This window comes from Pocillopora verrucosa, chromosome 14 (assembly GCF_036669915.1).
Source record: "Pocillopora verrucosa isolate sample1 chromosome 14, ASM3666991v2, whole genome shotgun sequence".
Classification (NCBI taxonomy): Eukaryota; Metazoa; Cnidaria; class Anthozoa; order Scleractinia; family Pocilloporidae; genus Pocillopora; species Pocillopora verrucosa.
In genome coordinates this window covers 21333638-21351354 of record NC_089325.1, presented here as the reverse complement: position 1 = coordinate 21351354, position 17717 = coordinate 21333638, and the positions used below count along the sequence as shown (strand labels likewise).

The 17717-nt window shown below is 39.4% G+C and overlaps 1 protein-coding gene across 1 annotated transcript; it reads left to right on the top strand.

Moving 5' to 3' along the window:
* The first annotated feature begins 6569 nt into the window (after positions 1–6569).
* On the top strand, positions 6570–10471 carry LOC136278328 (epithelial discoidin domain-containing receptor 1-like). Its single transcript, XM_066161853.1, has 6 exons — positions 6570–6669; positions 7262–7384; positions 8057–8185; positions 9094–9118; positions 9474–9627; positions 10223–10471. Exons 1-6 carry the CDS (start codon positions 6570–6572, stop codon positions 10469–10471), a joined length of 780 nt encoding a protein of 259 aa, XP_066017950.1.
* Positions 10472–17717: the final 7246 nt, after the last annotated feature.

Sequence of the window (17717 nt, the reverse complement as noted above, 5' to 3'; positions counted from 1 at the left end):
ATCAGGATATAGATATTCGTGCTACGTCTTCTTTGAATGCAAGTGCTAGTGCTATTCATGGTAGACTGAATCATACAGGAGGCTATGGGGGGTGGTGCCCTGATCAGCAGCCGTATTATATTATACGGTCCTATCCATAAGGAGTTTATTCAAGTCGAATTTCCCAGGCCCTTTCGAATTAAAGGTATAATAACACAGCCCCGCGCTCGAGGTGTGGAAGGGATTCGGAAGTTCTTGGTTTCGTACAGACAAGATCAAGAAAACAATGAAAAGTTTTGTTTGGTTGTATGATGGAAGATCACACAAGCTTAGGGTAATCATTTCAAGGACCTTCATAAGGATGTTTTTTACGAGCAGCCTTAGCTCGCTAATCAATAACGATTCTTCTATTCATCGACGCTCTTAAAGAACGATACTATTTCGCAACGGTCAAATTGCAGAGATTGCACGGAAATTAACCTCTAAGATTGATGGAGTTCCTTCAGTCTTTAGTTGGAGTGGATTCCCAAGTTATGCTATTGCCACGGATATCAAACTGTTTTCTCATTCAGGATCGGAGTCGGTGATCTCTCCATGTGTTCGAAATTTTAGCGTGAGAGCGACCAGGGGCGCTTTCCATTCGACCAAAATTTTCGAGATTTCCGGTCTGAAATCGAATGGAACGGGAAAAGCTCCGGGATAAGTTTTCGAAAAGTTAGGAAAACGTTTTGAGTGTGCCCTCTTGGATGGAATTTCCGGAATTATCGAAACCAAAGTGTGTGTTCCATCCGCGACAGATGTTGGGTGCAGTCTTTCTGCCGAACCTGAATTCACTGGATACATGGGAACAACAACAACTCGCACGTTTCCCTGGTCATCCGCAGGTGGTTCTCGAACTTCACCAGAAAATAGACAGGAATTGTAACTTCGAAGAACCCATCGACGCGACTATGCACAAACTATTTGCATAGTAACCAGATACTTCACATAGGTGGCTTCCGACCGATCAACCAAAGAAGGTGTGAATTAGTCGAACGGATGTGTCTTTTTCCGGAGGCGTCAATCTATTGTGCATTTACTTATAGAACCGATCAGAAATGTCTCACAAAAGCATCTTAACCTTTGGCATTTCAAAACTCACGTTCAACTTAAAAACTTCTTTTCAGAGTACCCTTGTAAACACTAGTTGAAATGGATTCACACCGAAATACGGGTATTCTAAGCACCCAAGCATCTCCATTGTTTGAACCTTTGGCATTTCAAAACTCGCGTTCAACCTAAAAACTTCTTTTCCGAGTACCCTCGTGTAAGCACCAGGTGAAATGGATTCACAATGAAATACGGGTATTCTAAGCACCCAAGCATCTCGATTGTTTCGGTAATAAACCTTTGGCATTTCAAAACTCGCGTTCAACTAAAAAACTTCTTTTCAGAGTACCCTTGTGAACATCAGGTGAAACGGATTCACACCGAAATACGGGTATTCTAAGCACCCAAGCATCTGGTTGTTTACGGGTAGCGAAATGCGGCATTCCAAGCAGCGAGATTTATCGCGCGTCATCGTATGGCTCAGACAGAAAAATCATCAGGCACACAACCATACCTTAACGCCAAATTGGTCAGGCCGGCGAAATAGAATTTCTTTCTCGCGAAGTAATACACAATTAAGACCTTACATTCAAGAAAGAACGATAACCCCTTTTTGCCGATAACGCAGAATACACTCATACCTGCGCACGGAATTTGGCGGGATTAAGTTCCAGCGCTTACCTGATGTCTGGGACGTAAGTGATTTGATATTTCATACTTAAAGAGCTCCTTAGTATGGACGCAAGAAATGTGTTATCAAAATATCAACCCATCGTTTCAAATTAATGATACTCCAGTATCTCCAGAACATAGTGCAGTCAAAATCTCTCTCGAAAACAAGGTCCTCGCCTCGCGGCCCACCGGCCCCATGCTGACTCAGAGCCAAAGGTGTTATCAGAGTGGAATATTAGTTAGCTGAAACAATTTAACTTTGGTATTGTCGTGGCAGAACAGACAATCGCTCTTTGTGTCACAACCAATAAATCTGTAGATACAATACAACTGTTGCTTGATAGTCATATCACGCGGTCTAAACAGGCTATCCTCAAATGTCACAACACGTTAAGGCTCAGCTAAGCCGTTCTGTCGCTGAATCATTCTACAATTGTGGAAATTAGCATTCATGCTATGATAACGTAATTTTTCCAAAGAGAAATTATGCGAAGGAGTCCTAAATTTACGTAGCACTCCTAACGAGCAAGGCGCACGGATACATGCGCCTGTTTATATTTACGGTGGCTTCATAGGATTTTCGGTGAACGTTAGTGCGCGCGCCAGCGTATTGTTTTTCTAGACAATTTTTCACGTTTTCGCTTTTCTATGTTATTAAAAGCTATCAAAAGGCGATGAGCAAGGTTCGGACTATCAATCGTTGGCCGTAGTAAATGTTAAGAAAATTATTTTCGCTATTAAGCTAAGGCTCCACGAAGGGAGGCGCTCGCAAGTGATAATTTGGCTTTACCTTTGATTTTCTTCAATTATCTCCGGTGAAATCTCTCATAATTTTAACATGTTGTGAAAATTGCCCTGCCGATCATTTAAAAGCCGCAAGAAATAGAAGATACAAAGTGAGTTTTCTCGCTGTTCGCAATTTTGTGTTTTCTTCGTCTATCTCAATTTGGTTCTATGAATTTTTTTAATTAACAGGCACAAGAAAGGTCACAAATATGTTTAACGGTTCAGCAAATCTTAGGATATTCCATTGAAGGAAACGCAATAAATTTTACTCGAAAGATCCCTATTTTCTATGTCGCAAAACATTACGTAATGGAATAAATTCGCTAAGATCGGTATTTGAGCATGCGTAGAATTTCGAATTGCGGACCACGAGTATTCGATTGACATGTTTATTTCGGACTTGCGAAATTCTTGGACACTACTGGAAATCAGTGGCCCTGTATTCTATAGTTGCTCCGTGCAAGATAATGAGGTACATATCTTTAAGCCATTCATTTCGAGGAATCCTTGCAAGCCTCATCCAAATGCAGCATTATGGCAAATATAATTCTCATAGTACGTGTCACTCGGTTATTATTGTTGTAAAAAATAAAAATTGTTCATATTTACCTCGCTTACAAAAATTAACATTCCTTGAGGCCTTGTGCAAATGTTTGTATGTCAACCACTCGAGTTCCTTGTAGATTTTTAGCTGCCGTCTGTTGGTGGAAAGCAGAGCCACTTTGAGACCTGAACTTCACGATCGATCAAAACAATAATATTTATCTTCCGGGGATGGAAAAAAGCAAATATCCTGAATATTCTAGGTTACTTAACCTGAGATGACCTTAGAGCCCGTTTGTAGGTATTTTTTTCATTATTTTTGAGGTCTTCTCGAAGCGACCGAACGCGGCGCGGGTGTTGTGTAAGCCTTTTTCAGGCGTAAAAGACATAGAAATACATCGAGTGTCGTTGCTGGAATCCCCAGAGTCCATAATGTGGATAATTTATTGTTTACACACCTCTTCTCACGATTGAAGCCAAACACCTCACTTTCACTTGCTAAATGAGTCCTTCGCTTAACATTGACAAGCCAATGGATCATTTTACGCTTCCCTGGTGAGAATTTTTTCCTGAGCAAAGCTTGTCATGTATTCTGGAAATAGTTCTGTTACGTGTAAGAGGTTGAGGGGGTTAGTTTTAGTGAGACGTCGACATTTCGACTTGTTCAAACTTGTGAGCAAACAAATTTCGATTTCAGGGGTACGTTTAAGGAAGGAAACCGTGGTGCGGTGGGGGCATTGCCACATCTTTGGTTCATTATGTAAACTTCGTTTTTAACAAAGAATTTTTGGCCCTGAGGAAAAGCCGTAACAGCGTAAATTACGTTACATCAATTTACCTATGTCCGATATTGCCAATTAGCTTCACGACAAGTCACTCACCTCTCACGCCACCCCGTCAGGTTGAAGAATGATTGGCAAATCATTCACCATTCTCAATCGAGCTCGTTTGTCGAAATTTTCAAGTCAGTAAATGCTTAAGGTGTTTATATAATAAAAAATAGTAATGGGTTGCTTTTAAAGTATACTGATGAAATTTCTTTTCTCGTATTCAACTCAATATCTCACGAGTATGGCCAGTTCACCCGTGCGATATTTGGTTGAACACTTGAGGGAAAAGTCCATATCTACGCGCGCCGATGCATTATTCTCTATATTAATAAAATGAGTTTATAATATGAATTGGCGTCCGTAACGAAATTTTAAAGCTGACGTTTCGAGCGTTGGCCTTCGTTAGAGCGAATCCTTTCAGAACAACAACAGAACACTTTACTACCTACCGTGAAAATTATGAAACAAGGCTTTTATCGAATCGCGTGTAGGTTTCAGAAATAAAAAAAAATATCGCTTGAGGAGTATCACCGGATATTTCCCGGTGTAACTGAAACCACGTGGGTCTCGAGATGTATTTAGAAAAATTGAATGGTGAGCAAGCGAAAATGTTTTATGGCTTATTCATGGCTTATAGTTGGGCATCATGCACTGTTGTTGTTTAAAAATAATTCAAATAGTACGCGCGCTCTGTTGGCCATAAAACCATTTTGCATGAGCGTATATAAACACGGTTTTCGTTCCTCTTTCATTAGTTAGTTTATAAAAAAATTTTTGTAAAATGGTTTCCGTGTTTACATAGCCCGACGTAAACACTTGGGAGGTTGGGAGAACACTCGATAAGCTGGAAAACAACTACGCTTCTCGTCGTGGTTTCCTACGCTTATTTCGTGTTCTCCCAACCTCCCGCGTGTTTACATCAGGCTATGTAAACACGGAAACCATTTTACATTTCTTCAATATGTCTCAGGTCTTTGAAGGAAATAGCCTCTCGGAGTTGAAACCTCCACTTGTAGCTGACGGAATAAGAATTATACCTGAAATATGTCCTCGCAGACAGGTGTGCCTCAGGTTTGAGCTTCTTGGCTGTAAAATTGAAAGCGGTAAGCTTTTAACTCCACTTAATAAAAATAATAATATAAATGATTTATAAGTGTTGTTTCTACAGAATATCCAACAGTGCTTTACAAGACTTGAAATTGAATAATAAGATTTATAAGTTACATGATATCATAACTTCTATAGAAGAAAAAAAAAATCAATTGCTTGAGGCAAGCCATCTGATATTCAATAGAAATTTTTTTCCATTAAAGTGATTCATCAGACAAAAAATGTTATGAAACGATTTTTTAAAAACTCTCCTTGAACGTTCCTCACCAATGTCGGTTTGGAAAACTACAACCAAAAAAGAACAGGTCACTGTACCTGCTTTAGGGGTATGGTGAGCAATCTCACTGTATTTATTCATGTCCATATATCAGACATGGTTTGGTGCTACTCCGGTTTAAAGATTATGAATGTAACTGAGAAGTTCCAATTCATAGACTCACGTTTCGACACTCCTGTCTAATGCTTTCATCAGGGGTGATGAAGGCACCAGACAGGAGTATCGAAACGTGAGTCTATGAATTGGAACTTCTCAGTTACATTCATTTAATCTTTAAACCGGAGTAACCGAGAAGTTACAATTTATAGACCAAACGTTTCGACACTCCTGTCTAATGCCTTCATCAGGGGTGATGAAGGCACCAGACAGGTATCGAAACGTTTGGTCTATAAATTGTAACTTCTCGGTTACATCCATTAAATCTTTAAACCCAGACTAGGATCAAACCATAATAAAGGGGTAAGTTTCTAGAGAAACTGTGGTGCTGCGTCGGTGGTGGGAGAGTATAGCAGGTAATTTAGTGTTAACAACTGGGTTGAAAACGTAAATTAGCCACCGTAAAGGGTAAAAAAGCTGACGTTTCGAGCGTTAGCCCTTCGTCGGAGCGATTTGACGAAGGGCTAACGCTCGAAACGTCAGCTTTTTTACCCTTTACGGTGGCTAATTTACGTTTTCAACCCAGTTGTTAACACTAAATTACCTGCTAGGATCAAACCATGTCTGATTGTCCACCTGGTTGGCATGTGAACTTTGATATGTCTATTATTAACTAGGAACAAATTGCACGAGTTTACACGAAATCTCATTTCCTGAATAGTTACTGTCATTGTTAAATGAAAGCCTAACATGACATTTCCACTTATTACTTAATTAGCGATTGTCACGTACGAGATGCTTCAAGGTAACTCCCTGGACGGGAGATACAACTTCACTGATTCAAGCTATGATGGTTTGACTGAAGGCCGCCGCTTTCTATCTCTGGATTGGGAATGCTTACTGATGGACGATTGGCTAGTGAAAATCTTACAGTAAATAATGGATTGGGTTGGATTGGCTGGAATATGAAAGAGACCCCTAAACCTTACATAATATTTGATTTTTTGAACAAAAGAATCTTCACTTCAGCTACTTCCATTGTAACGTCAAAGACCAGACACACATCAAGTTGTTTTCCAGAGTTGAAATGAGGTTTGATAAGACAATTTCAAAAGGTTCTCCACCTGATCTCATGCAAGAACTCAAGGAAATTTCCATTCCATCATCATCACCATCGATAAACCGCAATGTTACAGTTGACCTGCCGCCGTGTCGGGAAGTCTGTAAGGTTCAACTTTACCTACAGAGGACAATGGATATTAATCAGCGAAGTTATCTTCAACTCAGGTAAGTTAACAGATCTCTAAAAGAAAATTATCATTCCTGGTTCTGTGGCATTCGCCAACCCTTACAGGTTTTTTCCCCTAAATTTTCGAGGGAAGCCTTTGCAGCTTTGTTATCTGTTCTTTTCACCGTCTGGTCGAGACCGCTTTCAGAAAAACGGTTTCTTCGGTAATGTGGTTTGACACCACAAGCAGCAAAAGTAAATCAACATTTCATGATTTATGTTAATGATTTTTTTTTTTTTTTTTCATTTATTTAATTATTAATTTTTTGATGTGGAAATGCAATAAATAGTATGTGAAATTAGTTAATAGTCAATTTCCATTGCATTGGTTGGAAAAAAAAATTAAATTCAGTTTTCAATTCGTATACTTTGGCTAAATTATTACCTCATTATGGTTAAAATGATTCTTTAAGGGGTGTCTAATAAAGGTAACATGGCAGTGAACTGCGTTTAGCAGTCCTGTCCTACTATACTGCGTGTGATTATGTGATTGGTTCGATAATTATTATTAGACTTGCAGAGTTGGTCAATCTTTATTTCATTGAGATGTATTTAGTCAAATAAAGTAATGCCTATCTTTTATTGTTACAGAGCCACTGGGAGGAAGGTCTCCTCCAGCAGTTTATTGTGTTCCAAGTACTACACACCCTCGATACACAAGTAGTACCTCGGAATACAGCGCAAGTGCTATTAGTAGCACCACATCAACTGGAAGTGAGACATACGAAAATGATTTTATTGTTTACCTTCATAATTCGTGCTAATTCTGTTGTATCCCCAGTGTCGGTGTTTCAACTGCCCAAAAACCTTTCCAAAAGCTATATACGGCATACAAATTAAAAAAAAAATACTCATATCTACCTGACTTTTCCAGAGATAGAAAAACAACCAGCTCATCTGAAACCGTATGGCACGTAGTGCTTTATCATAAAAGAATCAAACACTAAATCAACCAATCGGTCAGTTCATCAAGCGTGTTAACAAATAACCAGTCCGTTATCTAGTTACACGGTCTTTCCGTTAGTCAGTTAGTCTGTCTATCGGTCGGTCGGTTAAATAGTCAGTCGGCGTGTGCTACAACCAACTAAGCTGCTATCATCTTCTACGGAGCGACGACTACTGCTATTACAGAAAAGAAGCCTGAAAATTATTTTCTGTACTTGGTAAAATTGCAGCTCATCTGCGAGGAACATTGTTTTTGATTTTTTCATCCGCAGGTCAAATGAAATTTTTTTCATTTGGATGATGAAAAGATTTAAGTAATTGAACAGATTATACAAAAAAGTAACGATCTGTTTTCAATCAGTTGTAAAATGTTGGTGCAGCCATATAGAGCAAGTCATCGTTTGTGTAGCGAGCTCTATTAATGAGTCTTTTTTTTTTTAGCCACCGTTGCTCCATCGGCCGAGGGACCTGATTGGGTGATATTAATCTCATCTCTGACAGTGCTCTTCGTCATTTTAGTAATCCTCGGTATTGCTTGGTCATTCCGACGGAAGAGACGCCAGAAAAAAGGTAATACATGTATCAAACCTGCAAATTCTTTTTCAAAATAAATGGATTGCAAGAGAAAAATTCCATTCAATTCGGATGTTTAATTTCTATTTTAGAATACAATTTTGTAGTCAAAATTACCTTGAAGATAAAAAATTATCTCTAACTTGCAAGGGTACTTTCAATCAAGTGTCTAAACTAATCCAGGATTGCGTCGTTTTGTTTTACTTCGCTACATTCATTATTCAAACGCAAAATGGGCCCTACACAAATCAATCAATCAATTTGGACAGTTTACCGATTTCCCTTTCTTCTGGTGAGCCATTGTCACTGCTGTTGCTTTGCTTTCAAGACTCTCCGATGAACTGCGCTTCTTTGAAAGAAAGTTATGCTTTTGAATCTACATGACCACATTATCTCCCTTATTATAATGGTTATACGAACGAGTAGAGTCCCAGTTCGGTCTGTAATCATACGAGTGATTCACAAAATCAAAACTATGACGAAATTTGAGAAAGAAACTAAACATAAGTTATACGTTTTCATAAAAAACAGCAGTTAACTCGGCGAAATGCGAGGCAACGGCGCGCGCACATGAAGCAGTCTGTCCACTTACACACAGGCATGATGTGTTAAACTGGCCCTTTAACTGTCCTATTACACTGTCTAAGTACAAGTATGACAGGTACACTGTCCTATTAGTGCTCAAATCGGGCTGGTGATAGCCAATTACGTTCGAGAATTTTGTTATAGTTTTCATAAAGTATAGAATATATTACTAATGGTAATGGAACGGGGTGCATGTTGCAATTCCACAAAAAACACTTCATTTTCGCAATTTGTGGTGACTATTCATTTTATTAATATCGAAATATTAATTTTTGTTTAAAAAATGATGTTATTCTTGTTTCTTTCGATCTTTCTCTTAGATGAGAGACCTAGAGTTGTGGAAAGGTATGACAATTTTTTGTATTGCTAATAGCATTGTCAATAATTGCCGACAAACTAGCACTCTGAACAAAGCCATGTAAGGATGGACTTGCTACCCGAATGCACTGTTCTTGTCGAAAAAGATAAGTTACCTCAGGAACCAGTCGTCAAGGGTCAAGTCAAAAGATTTTGGCTGTGTCGCTAGAAAATTTACCTGATCCTCCAATAACACGCCGTAATATTCCTATAATCCACCAGGCAATAAATAATGACTGTTTCCTAAATATCATAAGCATTTCATGAATCAAATCAGACTTGTGAATGATAATTTAGGTATTGATCCTCGCACTGAAATTTTTAGTCGTTATTTACCCTTAAGCGACCAGTCTGAAGAGAGTTTAACATTGGTTCCTGTGGGTGCTACCGGCCATCAGTTGGAACTTTCTGAAAGCAATAACCATCGTAACCAAGATACCGAAGAATCTCCCCGAGATGAATATGAAGAAATTGAGCTGTCTCCACCTGTGATGATGGTATGTTTATGTTTTCTAATAATCATAATAGCGAAGATTTCACTGATTTCGAGTAATTAACAGTTATTCATCACCGAGGCGGAAGCAAAGATCCAAAAACTTTATATAATCACTGAATACAAGAGATTATAATATCTTGTTTTAATGCATAATTATACTTAAAGATCTAAGTTAGTGTATGGTTGATATCGTGTCGATGGAACCTTGGTGAGGTGTCGGGTGGAGTGTGGGTGACAAGTGGTGAAGGGTGATGATATGTCCGTGGATTGTTGTTGGCGTGACTGTGGAGTGTTGAGTCGGGGGAGCGTTCATGGCTTGTTAGCCATTATGTTTATCTTTCACACATCCTTTTAACCAGGTAGATATTGCAGTATTTGTTGAACTCCTCAGCGTTTTCATGAAAGAGTTAAGGCTTAGAATCTGGACCCAGGACTTATCAAATTTTCATACGGCGTTGCCGTATGAAACTTTAATTAGTTCCCCACGGGGTCTTTGACCTCTTTTAAGAGAAGTGATAAGGTTATTGCCCTCGTTCACAAATCGGTTAATAAATATTGTATTGACTAAACACATTTTGTTTTTGTCTTTCCCGTAGGTGCCTAGCGACGGTGCCCAGACTCCTGTATATGCGCAAGCGTCAAGCGCTTGTTCCTACACCTACGCACACTCGTACACGCCAGTAGAGAAAAATAATGGGAAAGAACACGAGTACGTCAATCAAATAAAGACTTCGGACTACGCAAATACGTACATGCCTCTCACCAATCTTAAGAGAACAGCCGAAAATTCTTGTGCATATGCATCACTTTTGCCGTCTAAAGAGGAAAAGGGCGACAACCTTTAGGGTAACGGTGATACACTATTCCATTTTTATAAGAACCTTTTTCATCAGGAAGTCCAGGGTCTAAACAAAATTTCAAGAACATACTAAGAACACACCCAGGCTGAGAGTCAGTAAAGAACATCTTTATTTTGCTCATTTTCTTTTCTTTGGCTGGAATATGCAGATGTGTACATGCCTCTCAGCGATGCCGGCAATACTAACATGTCAGCTGACAATTCACGCGCGTATGCATTGCTTTTGAAGTCTGAAAAAGATGACAATAGCAGTGAATACGTTAATCAACTACAGGCTTTGAGGCCGAGTTTCCCGAGACATGATGAAATTTAATCAGAGTTGGTGTAACTTTTTTCGTTTTACAGCCTCTCTGATAGTGTAGTTTTTTCTTTCTGTGATTTTCTTTTGATTAGGGTGATACCGTAAGTTTTGTAGAGAAATCCATAAATAATACTTATCGCCTTTCGGACAGCCTATCGACATCACAGATTGCACTAGTCTCGAGCGTTAAAAATAGCAGTTCCTGTGGGGTAATCTAGTGTTCCACCTAGTTTTTCCTTAGGCTTTTTGCGGCTTCTCCTAGAAACGAGCGTAAAAGAACGGGCAACTGGTGACGAGGATAAGGTAGCATGGGGACCTTGAATACTCAGTGCACACCCAGTGATTTTAGCCGAGAGACGTCTTAGATCTATTGTCACTGTTGCTTTTTAGTCAGTCTTTATGCGCCTTTTGTCAATTTTTTTTTTCGGAAAATGAATCATTTTCATGAGTTGTAGCTTAACAATAACTTTTCCTTTACGGTTGATTGAGAGGAATTATTGTGTGAAACTTAAGTTTATTTCCTTTGTTTGGAAATCGAAACGAATCGCAAAAATGATTTTCTATCTGAAGTAGCTAACATTCCAGCAAACAGTGAATAATTTTTTTTACCAATCAGAATACATCCCCGAATTGAAATGCCTGGCCCTCTGTTTAATATTCAAGGAACAAAAAAGTATGACACATTGCAAAGAGATTAAAGACTACTCACTTATATTCAGATTTATGGCTGCTTTAGCACCACTTTCAAGGGAATTCGGAGCGATCAAATGATGCCTGATGTTCCCAGTCTTCTGCTCCCTAGGAATGGAGCTCCAGTGTAGTCACTTTCTGAAGATGATCACAAAAAATTCATATCTAAACTTTAGAGCCTACATTATTAATGAGTCTAGTGCCTTATTGTAGTCACCGATAATGTTCTGAGCTTCAGCAAGGCAGTGTTGCGTGAGGTCCAGGGCTTGATGCGACTGAACACTTACAATGTATAACAAATAAATGATCATTTTGAATCAGTTTGAAGGTGCTTCCATGCAATTTCATAAGGTAACTATGGAGAACCAACAGTAAAAACCTGGTTTCATAACTGCGCGGTTAAAGTCCTGAGTTGAATCTAGAGACGCCAAAAGTTAATCACACCCCGTATTTAGATGTCGCGGTAAAGACCGAGTTAAAATGTTCCAAGCACATAGCATCAATTTCGAGATCTGGTAATAAAATCTAGGCTTGGGTCATGTAGAATATTCTAAATTACCCGAAAAGAAAATATGTTGGCCATTGTATGATCCAAATTAAAATAACCTTGCACCTCTTGGGACCTGCACTAAAAGAAAACATCGAACAAGTCCAAAGAACGAGAACCGTACTCTTTGAGAAACGTTGCGTGACATCTCAAAGAACGACTGCGAAGAACGCTAACTAACTGACGAACAGTAGGAGAAGTTCACAGTCCTCGGTTTCAGTGACGCAGAATTTCTTAAGTTGCCGCTCGCTATTTTACTAGCACACTGCTGAAGACCTTGCCTCCTTGTGCCAAGTCGCTTGGAAACCGAATTATGAGTCACCACCTTTCAGTGTCTTCCCCACATCCCTCCCCCTTATCAACAAGGCCGCGCGCATATCGAGTAAAGCTTATGTTGGCACAATCAAAGGTTTTATGAATTTCTGCTTATGTCGGCACCAAGGACTCTCGACGTGTCTTGTCTGTTCTCTGCTACCATTCTACTTACAGAAAAATTACTTCTATTCCCCTCTCTTCATCACTGTGCATGGCTGGGACTACTTATCGGTTCTTACTTGCCCCTTATAACTCTGGTAGACTCTAATTAAATCTGATCGGTTGACTACGAGCTCCATAGCACACGCTTTTATATAACGTTAGGCATGACCAAAGATGCTGGCCAACTGACCTTAAAAGATTAAAACTTGCTGTCAAAACAATATCCCAAATACTTTCACAAGAATGTAAAAAACTGATATTAACAGTCACCTAATCCTTCCGATCAAACAATCACTTTTTGACCTTCATTTGCCAAAAAAATAACTTTCATGTGGGTCCGAGGCAAGGTCCGTGGACAAACTATGCACGTCCACTGAAGGAAGTTAATCGAGACAGTCACAATTTGGAAACCCATCGCAATAGCTTAGCTCTAAACAACTTTGAACTGTCAAATCTTAAATAATTGCCTAAGATAGTCAAATGACTGAAATCATAATCCACTTACTGAATAATCTGCTACACTTATATTTTTTAGAAAAACGCGTATGTCGTATATGTCGTTATGTTTTTTGTTGCTCAATCGATGCCTTTAACAAAACATTCAGTGCCGCTTAACAATCTTTTTCTGCAAAAGGCATAAATAAAACTATACAAGCATCCTTTTAAATTTCCTAATATTGGATAAAAAGTTGTCGAGCTTTTTAGCAATGCAGTCAGTTCAGCTTTTAAAGTCAAAGGCCTGCCTCACTCCACTCCCAAACAACGCAACTCATCATGAACTGACGAAATACTGCAATTATTCAAAGATGGACTATCAAGAGAAGGCAAAATTTAGGTCAATAATCATCAGGATATTTTTGGGAGTCAGATGAATTTGAAATGCAACTTAACTTGTCACTCTGGAAAACGAACAAATTATTTTCTGTCCACACTACAATCACCAGTTACAGAACGTTTGAATGTACCGTTGAGCATGCTTGCAGTCAGGCTTGATAATCAACGGCGGGCTGGCAAGCATGCTCACCTTCCTCCGATCGAAGATCAGACGCGCGAAAACAGCAAAAAATCTAGCCTACCGTTTAAAGAAGACCCAATTAGTTCGCCATGGAATTCAAGAAGCTTTGACGTTCAGTTTTACGCAAAGATCTGTTTTCATTTTTCTTTTGGCCGTTCAATCTAAAACGCCAGGGTGGCGTTTTCAAATCGGGAGCACTTTTGAAAAGCTCTGTTTCCAGTGCACACAGCCGGATTTGTGTGGGTGGTAGGTAAAATACTAGAAACTAATGCTTTTGTTGCGCCAATTCACCTTCATATATTTTTTTTGTAATTTGGTGATAAGGAACACGCGGACTGTGGCGGCATATATGGCTAAATCTGGCACTAGAGACAATCAAATGAAAGTAAATTAAAGCACTCTTCCTTGTTCGTATTCTAACAGGTCAGTTAAAAAAAAAAAACATTTCGCAGCGCACAAAACAAGAGTAAGCATCGCGCAGACTATCATTTAACTTGCACGTGGTCAGTACGCGACCTGATCCCGTTGTCAGGGAGTTGTTCTGGGCGCTTAACGTCACAGTGTCCTCAGTTTATGAAACCGGCGCGCAAAAGGTGGATGCGTCATTTCGCAGTTGCTGTTGTCTGCGAAAGTTTGCCAAAACTTTCCGTGAAATTTGAAATTGAGTAAGAATAAGATGTACTTTGAGCATCCAGAAGTAGACAAGGGTAAGCATACTCCAAGTGGTTCAATGCTTTAAACAAAATTCGTCAAAATAATGCGTTAGTAGCCTTTATGACGTCAAACACGTGTGGCACGTGCATCAAAATTTTTGTCAATTGAGTCAACTGATGCAAGAAGGCGGTGAAGAGATGAGATAGGATTGCCTTATAATTAAAATGTATGGAGTGGGCTAATGCGATTATTTTTTTCTGATACTTCTTATCTATGATTTAAGTCATAGCTATTCTTTTTGAATAGCTCATATAAGAACGAATTCTGTATGTCGGTTAATATTTATCAGTCTTGCCGATTTTACATGGAAGAGCAGGCGTTCTTTTGAGAGCATTTTAAAGCCTTAAACAGTAACAAATTTTCTCTACCCTGTGGTACAGCAGACTATTAAAAATGATGAAAAAGCGAGAAGATCTAACACAGGTACTTAACAAGACATTTTTATTTTAAGGAATTCAAGAGATGTAATGACAGTATCTTCCAATTTGTTTGCTGTTTGATGTCATTTCAGCCTGAACGTTCTCATAAAAAAGGTTCTTTAGAAAAAAAAAGAGAGGAAGAGTGTACATTGCCCACGGAGGTAGCACACATCATTTTCTGACCTTTCCACTCCCGATTTGTTGTCCACACCCTCATCAGCCTCTATTTTACTATTGTTTTCAGCTCGCGCTCCAATATACGACTGGACTGAGGTCAACGACCTCCGAAATGTGCATATGGAAATAACAGGTTGCATGTGTCCTCACGCCAAACGATCAATAATTAGTTAACGAAATGTTATAAAGTGGAACTTTTAAGTTAGTTTTAAGTTCAAGCGACTCCGGTTACTTTTGAGACTATTTGGTTCAGGTACTCATTTAAAACCGATTACATTGCCGTTGTTAATCTGTACTGTTTGTTGCTATCAATCAAAAATAGCCAACAGCTGCGTACGTCAGTTCTGGAGTGAAATTGTTGTAGAAGGGAACCAAAAGCCTTTACTCAAGGTGACGTGACGTGACAGTGATTTGGACAGTCAAATATTAAATTTTGCTTTCGATTTCGCGAATCATGTAGATGCTCGACTGAGCTTACTTAACTTTGCAAGATGGCAATAGATTTACAAACCTTGATCATTGGTGGTCTTTTTCTCTGTTTTGGCGCATAAGTACACGGGAACGATGGTAAGATAAATACTCTGAGTTTCGACTGGATTTATGTTATACTATTTGCTGCTTTCATATGGATTCGGCTTTCCGGTATGGGATAAAGCACGTATGTTGGATGAGAGGAGCGGCGAGAGTTACTTAGTGTTGCAATACTGTCTAAGGGTCTCTCCAAATAATTTTTATCAGTTTTCACAATCTCTGGGATAGTCAGCGAGTTTTTAACGCGTTTCATGATATGTAAACCTTTGAGCCTACTCTCGGAAACTGTAGACAGTCATTTTGTTTGATGCGTTTCACTAAGAGACCGGAAACACGTGAACTCGTGATTTTGATCTTTGTTTTGTTAGGGAAAAAGGTCGTCTATATGTTCAGCTCTTCGGTTGACCTGCAGATGTAACTGCAGAGATTTGGGTTTCCTAGAATTAAAAAAGTTCATTTAAAAGGAAATGTTTGTTGGTGCGTTTTCGACAGCTGCCGCGCTCAAATTTAAGTCCGTTCCGTTATTACGGAGCTAAAATAACTTCACTGGTTACTTAATCTTTAGTCTCTTCAAGCGCATGTAATAAGCCATGAACAGGGCGATTTAGTGTCACCAACCGAGTTGAAAAACGTAAATTGGCCACCATAAAGAGTTTAAAGACCGACGTTTCGAGAGAGTTAGCCCTTCGTCAATCGCTCTGATAACGCTTCTTAAAGCCAAATATCAGAGGGTAGAACGCCGAACAGGAACACTTTTATCTTCAAATAGAGCAATTTTCCTATTAGAATCGAAAGTAAGAGGTTGTGCTCTTAACCCCAAAATCTGATTGACAAATCATGAGATTCCTTGGTGCCGCCTGTCCGTTAAATTTTAAGGGGCTTCTATTTAAATTTAATTTTTTTGTTCTACGAGTTTGGTTAAATGTATCTGCTCAGATTCCTTCCTTTTTAATGATTCTTACTACCATGGTGAGTAGTAAAGGAAAGAGAGAGTGGAAAGTGATCAGAGTCGAATGGAGACTGGACCTGACTGGTTCAAGAGATAATAAAGTGTTTATAATTAGTTTATGAACTCTAGTTGTGTGTATTTGCTGAGTTATACCAGCACGACTCTTGACTCTCTCAGTGCCAATGGGAACCTGATAAATTGCATGCTGTGGGTTACCTGAAATGGGCGAGTACTACATCCAGGACCTGAGTCCTAGTGTTAGTCTCGGTAGCTTTGTGAACAAGAAACCGTGACAAGCTCTGGTTCGTGGGCCACAGGGCAGGTGTGGTCCATAGGCCACAGGGTAGTTGTGGTCCACAGACCACGAGGCAGGTGTGGTTCATAAGCTACAGGGCAGGTGTGGTCCATAGGCCACAGGGCAGTTGTGGGCCACAGACCACGAGGCGGGTGTGGTTCATAAGCTACAGGGCAGGTGTGGTCCATAGGCCACAGGGCAGTTATGGTCCATAGACCACGGAGCAGGTGTGGTTCATAGGCCACGGGGCAGTTGTGGTCATGATAGGCCACAAGGCAGGTCCTCAAACTCAGTTTATATTAATAATATATCATATCAAACTCGTGGGGTACAAATAGTCTTAACATGAATGTAGTGACCACGCCCACTTCAACACCCCACTCAAATCGAGTGTAATTTTCGAATGTTTTACCATCGTGCGGATTCTCGACGGAAAAAGCACTCAATGTACCTCTGAATTATTAAACTATAATATTGTGGCTTTCTATTTCGCTAATTTTCTAACTTGAAGGTAAAGTTTTTCCCTCGTCATTTTTACCTTTTCTCCGAGCGGTTGCATGAAATAAACAACGCGTTTTGATCAAAACACGACCGAGCGAAGGGTCTCGGGCGATATCTCTTTTACGCAGGCGCAAATTAAAAATGTACCGCCAGAATAAAAAAGAGGAACAAATTTCCTTTGTATCTTTCTTCCGTGGATTCGCCTTTCTAACGAGGGTGTATGTTGAGTATTCATTGCAAAATCGCTTTGTTTTTTTTTATTTCCCTCTTTGGCTTGTCCGCCTATTTGAAAATTCGTAACGGAGAGCATGCGCATTACATGGGGTTAGTGGTTGCGTACACCTGGAACCGAGAAAAACAAATGTTCGTCGCACGGGGAAAGAGTTTGATATGAATAATATTTGATAAACGAAAATTTAGAGGATGAAACGGCTTATTTCCCAAATTTCACCCTCATCAATTGATTCTAAAAGCATAGTTTTTGGACAACAAAAATTTTTCTCTGTCTGCGGCGCTCAAAACTGTCTTTATTCGTTTACTTTGTTTCCTTATCCTCTTTTGACTCACTCGCTCGCTTTCATTTTTTGTCCGTTTATGTACATGTATTTATCAATAT

Coding starts and splice junctions, on each gene's coding strand:
- LOC136278328 (XM_066161853.1), top strand. CDS start 6,570: ATGTTACAGTTGACCTGCCGCCGTGTCGGGAAGTCTGTAAGGTTCAAC. Junction 8,186..9,093: donor GAAGAGACGCCAGAAAAAAG/GTAATACATGTA, acceptor TCTTTCTCTTAG/ATGAGAGACCTAGAGTTGTG. Junction 9,628..10,222: donor TGTCTCCACCTGTGATGATG/GTATGTTTATGT, acceptor TCTTTCCCGTAG/GTGCCTAGCGACGGTGCCCA.